Below are 14,066 nucleotides of genomic sequence, written 5' to 3' on the forward strand. Positions count from 1 at the left end.
ACGATCCACTTTTTGTGTAAAATTAACAACTTTTTCCTTTTGTGTTTTTTTGCTAGATTATATTATCTACGGATATTATATCATTTTATGAGCCAGGCGCAAGCCAAGTTATTCAAAAAATTAATGTCATAGAAGGCTGAATGGGGTCAATATAGAGCGTAAAGAAAAACCAAGTGAAATATATTTGAAATAAGTGCAAGGGAAGAATATATTAAAGGTAATTGTGTTTGAACGAGTCAATCCATCTCGAAGAAAATTATTGAAATGGACTCGTTATGATGTTAGTCATGGAAAAAGTCTGAGGCCGATGGGAAAAAAAAGAAATATATGAAAAGTAGGAGTAGAGACACGAGACCCATGGCCACGATAAGCGCCATTTGTTTTACTTTTATGTCATTATCATCGCAGCTGTCAAAGGAAATGTATGGATTAATTCTCCATTGATATTCAACAGTTGCAGGAATCTTTATTCTCAAGAAAACTCGAGTGTCAATGTGAACGAGATGTTCTCTGAACTCTCCAAGGGATGATCATGCAGCAAGAGATCAGTTTCTTAGACTTGTCGAACACTGGAAGTTACTCGGTTGCTTCATTCCTGCACAGTCGGTCGTAGGATGACATGCTTCCAACAATTTGGTATGAATTGCCCGGTCAAGAAGGCAATGTAAGCAATCTTCATTTTGAAGAACAAAAAAATAAAAATGGGAGAGGACCCTTTTGAACGTGAGAACAGATTGAAAGACTGAACCAAATTGAGGATATAATAAAGTTCAAACTAACAGGTGGTAAGCGTACGTAATACCGAGAGGCAGCTGCTTTGAAACTTCGTTTTCTAACATCTTTGATTAAATAAACTGGAGGAGATCTCGAAATGAATTAAAGGAATCGCCACTTTTCTGCTAGACCAGAAGAATAGTTAAAGCTTCGACACAAGTCAATTTGATCTGTTGAGTGGTAAGAAAAGACAATAAATGGTTAATCGCCAGACTATTCAGCAATTTGAATCGAGCTCCGTAGTAATATACAAGCTCCATGAGTATTCAACAATAATTAGTGAAGCAACCGAGTAACTTCCAAGGTCTCATTGGATCTCTCATCTTGGCATTACCATTGCACTCCATGCCGCAATACCACTCCTCTCCATCCTGTCAGATTCTCCAGCCCCATCTCAGATCCCTGAGCTTAGTGCATATAGAAAGCAGAGTTGATTATTAGAGTAATTTACGCTAAGAGAGTTTTGACCTGGTTGAGGTTTTTGGTCAAACACTTGGCGAGCATAGTGAAAAAAAAAATAAAGTTACCGTTGAGAAACGAAATGCCGGGGAATTCATTTTTTTCAACGCCTGTACAAATGAGTGTTCGGCCACTACCAAGAAATCTGTACTTCCGTACGTTTCCTGGAATTGAGGAGGTTATTTTTTAAAGTATTTTTAATTAAAAAAGTTAAAATAATATTTTTTTATTTTAAAATTTTTATTTTTAATATAGTATATTAAAACGATTATTATAAAAATAAATCATTTTAAATAAAATAAAAAATCAATTTTGTTTTTTTGGAATGCGCAGCCGCGCAGGTGGTCCATGTAAGAATTGACGTTGATGTGATTACCAATTTGCGACGCCGTTAATTATTTCATTCGACGAGTGGCTGGGAATAAGCAGTCAGACTTTAGAGGATAGTTTCCCTTTGTGGACAAGGGCAGATGTGACCTAAAATACAGTCTAGTCAACTTTCGTGTTCGCCTTATTGCATTATTCATATCACTAAAATTCTTTAAACTTTAATTGCACCCATAAAAAAACAATACAAGTCACTTTATCGTTGGAATAATTCATCGGCTATTAAAACAATGTTTTTAGATATAATTTTTAGTATCTGAAATTAAATAAATATACATATATTAATATTTGATTTTATTAAAATATATAATTGGATATAATTTCTATTTAAAATATTTTTATAAAAAAATAAATAATTCTCTTTTTCTTTCTTTGGATTTGATTCGTGGTCACTTGATTTATTTATGAAATCAAATTAAAATTTATACCTTGATTTATTTATGAAATCAAATTAAAATTTATACCTTGCTAGAATACGGATTTAGATGTGTATTGCATAACGAGATTTGATGATTTGATACTTTGAAGCGTATATTTGATTTTTTTTTTCAAAGTGTTGTTGAAGAACTCTTATCGTTTAGGCTTTATCCAACTTAGTTTTGTTCTTTGTAGATTTAAAACTCAGATGAAGGAAGTTTGAGAGCTTTTGATAAAACTTTCTTATTTGAAGAGTCTGTCTTGAAAAAAAATTGTACCTTTAAGAATCTTTTGTTTTTTTTTTTATCTTGGGTGAAACATTTTATTTTTATCTTAAGTCATTTTTTCAATATCACATGATATTATTTTATTGGTTGATTTTTATTTATGGAACCTTATATTTATGACAAGATATCTTAAATATCTTATCTCATGTATCAACCTTCCATTGACTAAGAAATATATGAAAGTCTATTTAATTTTCATGTCATTTATTTCAATTTTATTTTTATCATTTCATGTAATAAATAAAATAAAAATGATACATAGCAATTTTTAATTGGTGGAAAATTTTTGTTCTGCAACATCATTTTGATCTTTTAATATATATATTTTCCTAGATATTGACTTCTTCGGATTTAGTTAGGTCAATCTAATCATTAAAAAAACCATTTGAATGAACTTGATTTAACTTCGTTAATGTATTGTCTAATTCAACTAAAAACTAATCTAGATCAAGCTTTGGGTCTTGGATGTCCTAAGTTAGCTAATCAAGTAAGGCGAGATACAACTATGCTATAAAATATGCTTTAACTACACCAAAACAAGATTTAATATGAGGATTCTTAGATGTTTATGGAATGTGAGGTTAAAAATTATATATAATACTAAAAGAGATGAAACCTTCACTATGTACACTCTTATAATTTATTATGCTTTGCATAGTAACTATTTATCCCGTGTCCTACAAAAAAACATGCTTTGCTAGGAGGGTAGTTCGGTCTTTTTATAAGGGTTCAAATGTCATTGTCAAATTCATAAGGGTTATTATAGTCACGTTGTATTTTTATAGTACAGTAAAAATACTAAATTACCCTCACATGTTATTTTCATTTAATTACTTTAAGGGACATTTTTTGTTTTTTATGTTTTTCTAAAAATTGGAATGACTAAATTATTCTTGATATCAAATTTTCTAAGCTTTTGCTCCAAGGGTGTTTTTGTCATTTCCTATAGGTTTTTGATGTTATTATTAAGTTTAGATAGGGGGATTCAATTTTTCTATATTTTAAAAAAAAATTGTTAGCACATGCATAAAACATACCAGCATTTAAGGCAGCTCCGTGCTTTGTGAGCAGTAAGTGAGCCATCGTCTGATGGAATAATGTCAACTTCCTCCATGGCGTTTAAAGCTCCATAGCGCCCTCTCTACGTGGGGTCGCATGTGTAGTGTTTTGATTTGATGATTTATTGTTGGCTGCGCCTTTCTTTTCCTTTTCTCTTCTCTATCTCTCTCTCCTCCCCTATTGAATTTCGTGTTAGTTATGAAAAAAATAAACTTTGTCCTCTTATTTTATGTCATTTCATATTTAGCCCTCAATGTTTTGATTTCTAAGTTCGATTCTTAAAAAATCAATTTTGTCCTCTTATTTTATGTCATTTCATATTTAGCCCTTAATGTTTTGATTTCTAAGTTTGATTCTTATCCCTTTTATCAGTTTTAATTTGTTTTTAATTTTACCCTTTGATCCATAATCTTGATTTTTAATTTCTTCTAGTTCGGTCCTCGTTCTCTTTTATTTGAATTCTTTTGTGAATTTGATTTTTTTTTTCAATTTTACCCTTCAATTCAAAGTTTTATTATATTTAATGTTAGGCCCTTAATGTTTTGATTTTTAGCTCTTTTGTCAAATTTTAATTTGTTTTCAGTTTCATCTTTAGATCGATAATCTTGGTTTTTTTTAAAAAAAAATTAGTCCTCATTCTCATTCCCATTACCATTCTCATTCTCTTGATTTTTATTTTTTGTTTTAGATTTTTTGTTAATTTTATTTTTATTTTCAATTTTACATTTCAACTCAAAGTTTGATGATATTTAAGGTTACACCCTCAATATTTTGATTTTAAATTTTGATTCTTAGTCCATTTATCAACTTTTATTTTCTTTTCAATATCATTCTTTGATCCATAATCTTGGTTTTTTTTTTCAAATTTGGTCCTTATTCTCTTGATTTTTATTTTTTGTTTTGGATTCTTATGTTAATATGATTTGTTTTTTAATTTTACTATTTAATTCAAAATTTAAGGTTGTACTCTTATTTTTCAGGAGTCGATTTAGGTCAATTACTGAGTCACATGTCAAGTGGTTTAATCCGAGTGAACCTAAGTTAAATATAAATTTTTGTTTTATAAAAAAATAAAATGATATTATTTTAAAAGAAAAAATAAAGAATATAGTCAATGAGTTTGGACTCGATTTTGATTATATTTTGAAGATACTTAGTGTTTAGCATTGTGGCAGCTGTTGCTTTTTAAAGTGTTTTTTGTTTGGAAATGTATCAAAATAATATTTTTTTTATTTTTTAAAATTTATTTTTGATATTAGCATATTACAATTATTGAAAACAAATTAATTTAAAATATAAAAAAAATCAATTTTTTTTTTGTAAAAAACATGTTCCAGTAAAAAAAAAAAAAACAAATGATAACTTTGAGAGTAAGAGGGCGAAGGTAAGCGTTTGGCATGTTTAAAAGTGTTACCTTCAGTCTTGATTGTGTCACTCTAACGCAAGGAATATATTAAGCTGTTAGACGGATATATATATATATATATATATATATATATATATATATATATATATATATATATATATATATATATATATACAGGTTACTATTTAGTCATATTATAAGTACAACAAACACACGCACACACAAGCAAGTTGTCCAATATTTTTCCATGCACATTGGTGTAAGGATATTAATATATTTTTTATATTTTTATTTTTATTTAATATTTCTCGAACAGGTTGTTAACTGCATGCTCATGGAATTAATTAAGGTGTGTAAATTAATCGGACACTATGTATATAAATAATTAAGAGGATTTTTTCTGGTATTAATCAAGACTTGGGTTAGAAATTCTCAACGAGAGACCTTGCAAAATAATATTTCTTCTTATTTTATATATATATATATATTCTTAGTAGTATATGTTGACTGGCGGGCGTGACTTTGAATATCTCCGATCTTCTTGGTTAAATTAAGATTAATTAATAAATTGAGGAGGTCTTGCTTGGCTGGAGAGATCCCCGTGGCGACCAAGGGCGATGTATTATTGCCAGAAGGGAGGGATCCAAATATTCGCATTATCGATCCTCCAATTAATATTAATATACTACAGATTATCCACTCGTATATTTCTACTCTGCGCACTTCTTTTATTCTGTCCTCCAATAGCAAATTGCCAGCATCGGTGGCTGCTACGCCATTGGCCAATAAAAAAAGTCTTCTTTGACTGGTGGGATTCTCGCCTTCTAGAAGTTGAAAAAAGAATACTTGTCTTCGCAGGTAATTATGACGGCAGCACTTTTGGATAAAAATCCAAATGGGGAGGCAAATAATTCTTTTTTATTCCATTTGTGGAAATTGGAGCGAAGGCAGATAATTTGTCTGTGAGATTTAAAATCAAAATCAAAAGATTGGATTATCTAGCTTCTAGATACGGTGGACTTTTCCCCAAGGAGATGTGGGGCACGTCTGGTAATTAAAGCAGCCTATCAAGCCCAAATTCACTCCCCTTTTCGTCTTCCCACCCTACCCTCAGTCCCCGTTTGAAAAGTCCGGTCAGAGTGGCAGACCCTGTAATTCATGAGACACGCAAGCCCAATTGTTATCCTTCGCGTGACCGGATTACCCCTGCACTCCACCTCCAGACCGCGCTTTTTTAAGCGCAGGCTGTCTCTCTCTCTCACTTCAGAATTTAGGAACGGAGAAACAAGGAAAAAAAACAGGAGGAGAAATAAAAGAGGGAAAAACATGGAGCTGGTACAAGGATTCCCGTTACTGTACCAACAGTTCACTTCGTTGTTCAAGAAAAACATCTTGTTGTCATCAAGAAACAAGAGCGCAACATTCTTGCAGCTCTTTGCTTCTTTCTTTTTCATGTTCTTGTTGTTCTGCATCGAAAAGGCAACAGAGTCTCGCACGAACACAACGACAGGGTTCGACACGGTGAGGAATCCACAGCCTATGTGGGAGCCTCCGATCACTCCTTGCGAGGAAAAGTTCTACGTTAAAAAGCCTTGTTATGACTTCGTTTGGAGTGGAAATGACAGCGTTACAATTACCAGTATTGTTACAGCCATCATGCAGAATAATCCCAACAGGCCAATTCCCTCTGACAAGGTATTTAATTCTTATTCTGATTCCAACGTCATGTGATGCTAGACCCAAGTAGGCTCTTGGAAAACTGAAAGAGAAGGACGTTATTCATGGAAAGTTTGGATTTTCTCATTCAGGAAGTGAAGAGAACAAAAAAGAAACAAATCTAAAGTTCCTGGGTTGTTTATTATTATTTAGACGTATGATGTTTATTTGAATGAATGGAAATCCTTTTGAGAAAAGAAAGGAAGCAATCCAATGGGTGGAGTCCTCCTATCTTTTGTGTTTTTCTATTCTGAACTATTTGATTGTTAAGAATGGATTAGGCTCTTAATACTGCAGCAGAAAAACTCGAAAGTGGATAGATCATTAAAAAAAAAAACCAATCTGTTTGTGCCTTTTGCTTATGCAGGTGAGATCATTCAGAACAGAAGCAGAAGTCGATGCTTGGCTTCTTAGCGAACCTATGCAAGCACCAGCAGCACTGCATTTTGTGCAAGTGAACGCCACTGTGATCACCTATGGTCTACAGTCTAACTCTACTCCAATTGCTCGGCGAGGCCATTATGAAGATCCAACCTTCAAATTTCAAATTCCACTTCAAATTGCGGCAGAGCGTGAGATTGCTCGGTCTATTTTGAGAGGTCTGAAATCTTAATTTCTCGTTTTTTTCTGTAGAAATTGTTTTGGATACATATGAGTGCCTCCCTTTTCTTTTTAGTTCATGTAAAATTAACGTATCGCTTGTTTTGAAACCCTGGATGTTCAGCTCCAACCTTTAACTGGAAGGTTGGACTTACGGAATTTGCGCATCCCGCAAGGCCTGCTTTCTCTGCATTGGCTACAGTGGGACCGGCTTTTTTCCTGGCATTTACCATGTTTGGATTTGTGTTACAAATTAGTAATTTGGTTGCTGAGAAAGAGCTCAAACTTCGCCAGGTATGTGCGCAAATCTGCTGTCTAGAGTTAAACAAGATTATAATTGTTGATGAATTCTTTATATAATTATTATTATAGATCATGTATTTGCTCATTTATATCTTCTTCGCAGGCAATGAATATGACTGGTCTTTACGAATCTGCATACTGGGCCTCATGGATCTCATGGGAGGGAATCATTACGTTCATTTCCTCACTTTTCCTGGTTCTCTTCGGATTGATGTTCCAGTTCGATTTTTTCAAGAAAAACAATTTCGGAGTTCTGTTCTTTGTCTTCTTCCTCTTCCAGATCAACATGGTAAGATCGCTTCTACTTCATCAATGCCCGGTGTCATGTTTTTTTATATATAATCTTATTCATATTAACCCTTTACTACCTTTCCTCACTTGTGATGCTAGATGGGTTTTGCCTTCATGCTGTCGACCTTCATCAGCAAGGCATCATCAGGCACAACAATGGGTTTCTCCATATTTATAATCGGATTTATGACTCAGGCAAGATTCCCAGCTAAACATCAAGGAACATGAAATGTTCTATAAATGAAATTTACCCCTAATCTAAGATCGTCTCTTAGAAAAAAACCCTCCGAAATCTTGATGTGAGGATATGGTTGATTCCGTTGTGGTAATTGATCTCATTTGTCATTGCAGATTATTACAATTGCTGGATTTCCATACAAGGAAAGCATTAGTGGTTTCTTACAGTTCATCTGGTCATTCTTCCCACCAAATCTTCTCGCAATAGCAGTAAAGCTGCTCTCCGATGCAAGTAACACTCCTGAAGATCTTGGAATCAGCTGGAAAGGACGATCAAAGTGTCCACCTGACGCTGATGACTGTGCTATCACAATTGTACGTAATCACTATGCTCACCGAGAATAGAACACACATAAATGCACACAATATTATACATTCTACTGAGAACTCCCTTCTGCCTTCGCGTTAGTTTTTTCTTAGTTAATTTCATCTCGTTTTGCCTTTCTATTCTTATTTCTAATTTCCTCTGTTTTCGATCTTCGTTTGAGCTGTTTATAACTCTCATTTTTCTTCGCAGAATGATGTTTACACATGGCTCATATGTCTGTTCTTTCTCTGGTTTGTTTTGGCAATCTACTTTGATAATATATTCCCAAATGCATCCGGTGTGAGAAAATCTCCTTTTTACTTCTTAAACCGTGGGTATTGGACAGGGAAAGGTGGAGACAAGGTCGAAGGTAATGGTCATTTTTTTTTCATTTATTGGTTGCAAGAACGTTTAATTAAGGACATGATCTTGCTGCACTCTACTTCAGTTCATGTCTCATAGCTAGGTCTTATTGTTGTCTAATTAGTGTTCTAACTATATTCTTCCTCTATTGTCGCAGAGGGTGGCATTTGTAGTTGCACGGGTGAAATCCCACAACAAGAGCATATTACGCCAGATGATGAAGATGTGCTTGAAGAGGAGAATGTCGTAAAAAATGATGCAAAAGAAGGCACAGTCAACCCAGATGTTGCAGTTCAGGTACGAGGACTTGCAAAGACATATCCTGGGGCCACACAGATTAGTTGCTGTAAATGCAAGAAGACTTCATCTTACCATGCTGTTAGGGTAAGCAATTCCTATCCAACTCTTGAGTACCATGCTGGTTTTGGATTGCAGTCTAGTTGTTGTAGAATATCCATTTTATATTTGTTATATGCAGGGCTTATGGGTCAACTTCACCAAGGATCAGTTATTTTGTCTGCTTGGACCCAATGGTGCCGGAAAAACTACAACAATGAATTGTTTAACTGGCATAACACCTGTGACCGGTGGAGATGGTAATATACTCTTATTTCACGGTTCCTATACTTTGGAATTGGTTTAGAAGCATCAGAATAATGACTTCCCATCTATTTTGTATAAACAGCCCTGGTTTATGGACATTCTGTTCGAAGCACGGTTGGCATGTCAGGCATTCGGAAAATTATAGGAGTTTGTCCACAGGTGAATTCTCTCTCGAGTGTTTGTTTTCGCTTGTCTGCATATTTTCACCAGTATGCAAGCATGCCCCATGTGCTATTGCTAATTAGTCTATAGAGACTAACATTTCCACATCCTTGTGTAGTTTGATATTCTCTGGGATGCATTGTCCGGTGAAGAACACCTCCACCTCTTTGCAAGTATCAAAGGTCTACCCCCAGCTTCAATCAAATCGGTATGTGATATATGACCTTGTAGTCTTAATCACCCATCCTAATTTCGTAGCCATAATTTGTTGATTGGACATTCCGACCAAAAAGTACGACAGAATTTTGTATTTCCATGCTTCTTGTTCTCACTCAAATATTCTAAATAATTCTTTGGTCTATATGGACTGCAGGTTGCCCAGGAATCATTGGCAAAGGTGAAACTAACTGAATCAGCGAAAGTAAGATCCAGGAGCTACAGTGGAGGAATGAGGCGTCGTTTGAGTGTTGCAATAGCCCTTCTCGGTGACCCTAAGTTAGTCATTTTGGATGAACCGGTATGGAGATTCAAATACTTCGAATCATTGATACATTTATTTGATGTATTTGTTAAAATTCATTTTGTTTGACTTCTGTTGATCTGCAGACTACTGGTATGGATCCAATATCAAGAAGGCATGTGTGGGATATTATACAGAACGCAAAGAAAGGTCGTGCAATTGTTCTAACAACTCATTCAATGGAAGAAGCCGACATTCTAAGTGACCGTATAGGAATTATGGCCAAGGGCAGGCTCCGATGCATTGGAAACTCGATCAGGTTGAAGTCAAAGTTTGGCACTGGCTTTATTGCTAATGTGAGCTTTAGTGATAACAATGGTGGACAAACTCCTGCACGCATGCCATCAGATACTTCGGTTCATCATGAGGCTGTGAAGAAGTTCTTTAAATACGTATGTCGAATGCATGGCCAAATTCAACAAATTCGTTTAATTTTCAGAAACCTTTTTTTTTTCTGATTTTGGAAATTGTTTTACAGCATTTGGATGTAACGCCAACAGAGGAGACCAGATCCTTCTTGACTTTTGTCATTCCTCATGATAAAGAGAGGGTTTTAACGGTAAGCAATTTTGAAAATCATATTTTGTTTCTTTATTCTCCAAATTTCTTCCTTCAGAATTTCAGATTTCTATTTAGATATTTACGTGAACATAATAATAGACTGGTGGGGGATCATACGTTTCTCTATTTTACTTAAGTGCGCACTAGTTTGACCTTCCATTTCATCTGGCATTTTAAATCTTCAACAGAAATTTTTTGCGGAGCTTCAAGAGAGACAGAGAGAATTCCGTGTATCAGACATTCAGCTTGGCCTTGCAACTCTTGAAGAAGTTTTCCTAAACATTGCCAAACAAGCAGAATTAGAAAGTGCTGCAGCCGAGGGGAAGATGGTTACTCTGGCCTTAACTTCTGGAAAATCAGTTCAGGTAGGAACAATTTATCTCATTTTTTTTTTCATTTGTGTAACAGGCACAAAAAAAATGAAGCCTAATCTTTCTGCTTAAATGAAAATGCAGATACCTGTGGGAGCTAGATTTGTGGGGATCCCAGAAACAGAATCTCCAGAGAATCCTAGTGGCATTATGGTTGAAGTATACTGGGAGCAAGATGATTCAGGTTCACTCTGCATTTCTAGCCACTCTGATGAAATGCCTGTACCTTATAATGCTCAGCCATTGGCTTCTGCACCACAACCGTCGGACAGAAGCAATGTGTTAGGCCCGAGGGGAGGGCAAGTTTATGGAATTGTCTATGATCCCAATCAGATTATTGCTGCTCAATCTTACTAGTACACTCCTTTGTGAACTCCCATATATTTTTGAATCCTGCGTGTTTGATTAGTAACGTAGGTGGTAGGCATATTCATTTTGATTTTTTTTCTTTATGAGTATTTTTTGTATGTAATCTTATGTGTGAATATTTTGAAATAATATCACAGGTATTGATTTTTTCTTCCTGCTTCGAAGAACACGAGGCTGTTCTTATCTTCACATGAATGAATTATAGATTCTTTTTTTTTTTATCAAGCACAAGAACGAAAAGGTTGGCATTCCATGTCGGAAGGCAACATCTATAATAGTTTGGAAACTCTTGCGAAATTGCTGTTGAATTTTGTGGGAATCAGAAATAACAAGAACAATCATACAAATCTATACATGTAATGAAAAATGGAGGACAGCCTGTATCATGTTCATGCATTGGATGAATAGAGAGCATTGATCATTAATCGTGGTTGGTGTGAAATATCTTCTATTTTTATTGTGTTTGTAATTAGCACTAAAAACATTTTATAAACCTTTTTTATTTTAATTTTAAGTGATTTGGTCTTCCAAGATGACATTAAATGTATGTGTTTAGTTCCGATAAATACATTTCTTATGCTAAGAAATCGAGATTCTTCATGGGTATTTATCATAATAATTACGTATCAGATTATTTATTTGCACTAAGCTGTAGGTTGCATCAATTTTTTAAAAAAATAAAAAATAAAAAAATATTTAAGAATTGGTAGCGTATTTTCAAGAAAGAATAAAAAAATTAAATTGTGTAGAGATTGATACGACGTGATTCAGTCAACTTCACAAGTTCAAATATAATATAGACAACCAGAAAAAAAATATAATTTGATTAAAAATAAATTTCAAGATGATATCCTTTAAAAATTAATATTGAGATGATAATATATAGGATCGACCTGTGTCATTAGACCGTAATAACATTATAGAAAACAAATCAAAATATATTTTGAAGTTTAATTCTCAATCAACCTGATATTCAAGAATAAAATTATAAAAAAAATTATAAAAGACAGAAAAGAAAAATTCAGGTTAACATGTCAAACATGGATCATGAGATCAGGATAACCCAATAGAAATTAAATTAAAAAATTATAAAGCTCAATTTTTAATTATTCCAACATTGAAAGATAAAATTGAAAAAACAAATCAATTAAAAAGGAAAAAAAAAGACTTGAGTTAACTCGGTTTAATCATTTAAACCCTTGACCCAGGTCATGAGATTGAGATAATCTCATTCATAAAAAGTAAATTAAAATAAATTATGAAATTTAATTTTCAATCAACCTAAATCATGAAGGATGAAATTGAAAGAAAAAACTCAATTACAAAAAAAGACCCCAAAAAACCTTAATCAACTAGGAAACTTGTGGCTCATGCCATAAAACTAGAATAACCTCACCAAAAATAAACCAAAGCTTAATCCTTAATAAATCTAATGTTATAGCATGAAATTAAAAAAAAATTATATATATAAAAAATAAAATATTATTCCAATAAATAATACTTTATGAGGAGAGGAACAATGATTTCCCCTACTCATTTAGTTCTTCTTAATATGTATTATTGTTATATGTTTACGATTGACTTGATGACTTTTATATGATGCGAATACATACAGTAAGAACCATAGCTAGAGCCTACATATAAGAAAAAACAAACTCTAAAAAGTTAAAATGAAATTTGGTTAATAAAAGTTTGACATAACGATTACCTAAACCGAAGCACCAAATTTATTGGAATAAATTCCCACCTAATGATTATAGAAAATCACAAATGAAAAGTATAAGAAAAATGCTACAAAAATATTTATTCTTTGATAAGTCAAGATAGTTATATGAAGAATAAAAACATATGAGTTTTGCACACACACATAATTATTATTCTGAAATCAAAATCTGTATATTCTGAATTGTAAAACTTATAAAAAGAGTATTTACAGTATCAAAATTGATGTTAAGTTCAATTTAAATAAAACCCAAAGTAATTAAAAACAAGCCCTAAACATGAAAAATAATGAAAACCTCGAAGTCTGAAACAATAACTATCTAGTCTTTTTAAATATGCCTTCTAAACTATGGTTGACTTAAGATTCAGAATATATATATATAAATAAAACATAGTCTCTAGAGACTCATGGTAAGATTTCAACTTGACCCAACAATTAGATCAAAAATAATGCTTGTTAGTGTAAAACCGTATATTAAAAAACTTTTTTTTGGAAAAATTTAAGATCTATATAAATTAAAGAAATATTCTCTACATAATTACGATAGGCATACCGCAAGAGAAATTAGCTAGAAACATAGCATAAATAAAACAAGAAAATTTGTGATGGTTACGGGCTAACAGTAAATAAATAACAAAGGAAGGAAGAGAAAAAAATAATGCATGGCCTCTACGTGAACAGTGGCATATTAGAAAAAAATTAAGCCAAAAATCAAATCTAGTTGTCCAAACCTTGCATAGATTGTATAATTCCTCCTCTCTTCAAAAGGATTCATCTTAAAATCACTTATAAGAAGAATAGTAAGATTTGGAGCAATAGTAGCATCCACATCATTAGCCTTTTGTTTAAGTCTTCAAAGCTATTTTTTTTAATTTTTTTCTCCAACAACATTATATAAATATAACATTTTCTCTCTCTTGTTTTGCATCCTTTCAATGTGCAACTTCTCTCTTTCTTATTTTTCATCCTTTCAAAATTGATTTAAAGTTTTCTAATAATCAATTAGTTTTTATTTTTTATATATATAAATAGCATTATAATTTCCTTGTGCTCACTTACTAAGCTCATAGAAGCTTTTCACCATCATCCTTTGAAGCTTGAAACCTCAATTTCTCTTGCGTCATAGTATTAAAAACCCTTTTAAGATTATCCATTTTGTAATCTAACATCTTTTTTATTTGTACATTCAAA

General features: G+C 32.9%; 1 protein-coding gene across 1 annotated transcript; it reads left to right on the plus strand.

The window, feature by feature from the left end:
- Window positions 1–6,003: 6,003 nt before the first annotated feature.
- Window positions 6,004–11,303, plus strand: LOC133678910 (ABC transporter A family member 2-like). The gene is made up of 16 exons (XM_062101425.1): window positions 6,004–6,444; window positions 6,833–7,064; window positions 7,190–7,359; window positions 7,472–7,657; window positions 7,759–7,854; window positions 8,011–8,211; window positions 8,414–8,573; window positions 8,724–8,950; window positions 9,045–9,162; window positions 9,252–9,328; window positions 9,450–9,539; window positions 9,705–9,848; window positions 9,938–10,243; window positions 10,330–10,410; window positions 10,601–10,777; window positions 10,868–11,303. Exons 1-16 carry the CDS (start codon window positions 6,076–6,078, stop codon window positions 11,138–11,140), a joined length of 2,907 nt encoding a protein of 968 aa, XP_061957409.1. The 5' UTR covers window positions 6,004–6,075; the 3' UTR covers window positions 11,141–11,303.
- The last annotated feature ends 2,763 nt before the right edge of the window (window positions 11,304–14,066 follow it).

Source organism: Populus nigra, chromosome 18, assembly GCF_951802175.1.
Source record: "Populus nigra chromosome 18, ddPopNigr1.1, whole genome shotgun sequence".
NCBI classification, from domain to species: Eukaryota; Viridiplantae; Streptophyta; class Magnoliopsida; order Malpighiales; family Salicaceae; genus Populus; species Populus nigra.

What these genes read in the sequence shown, in the direction of transcription:
- LOC133678910 (XM_062101425.1), top strand. Translation starts at nt 6,076, where the DNA reads ATGGAGCTGGTACAAGGATTCCCGTTACTGTACCAACAGTTCACTTCG. An exon ending in TAATCGGATTTATGACTCAG is followed by an intron (nt 7,855 to 8,010) that starts GCAAGATTCCCA and finishes TTGTCATTGCAG; the next exon opens with ATTATTACAATTGCTGGATT. An exon ending in CCCCAGCTTCAATCAAATCG is followed by an intron (nt 9,540 to 9,704) that starts GTATGTGATATA and finishes TATGGACTGCAG; the next exon opens with GTTGCCCAGGAATCATTGGC.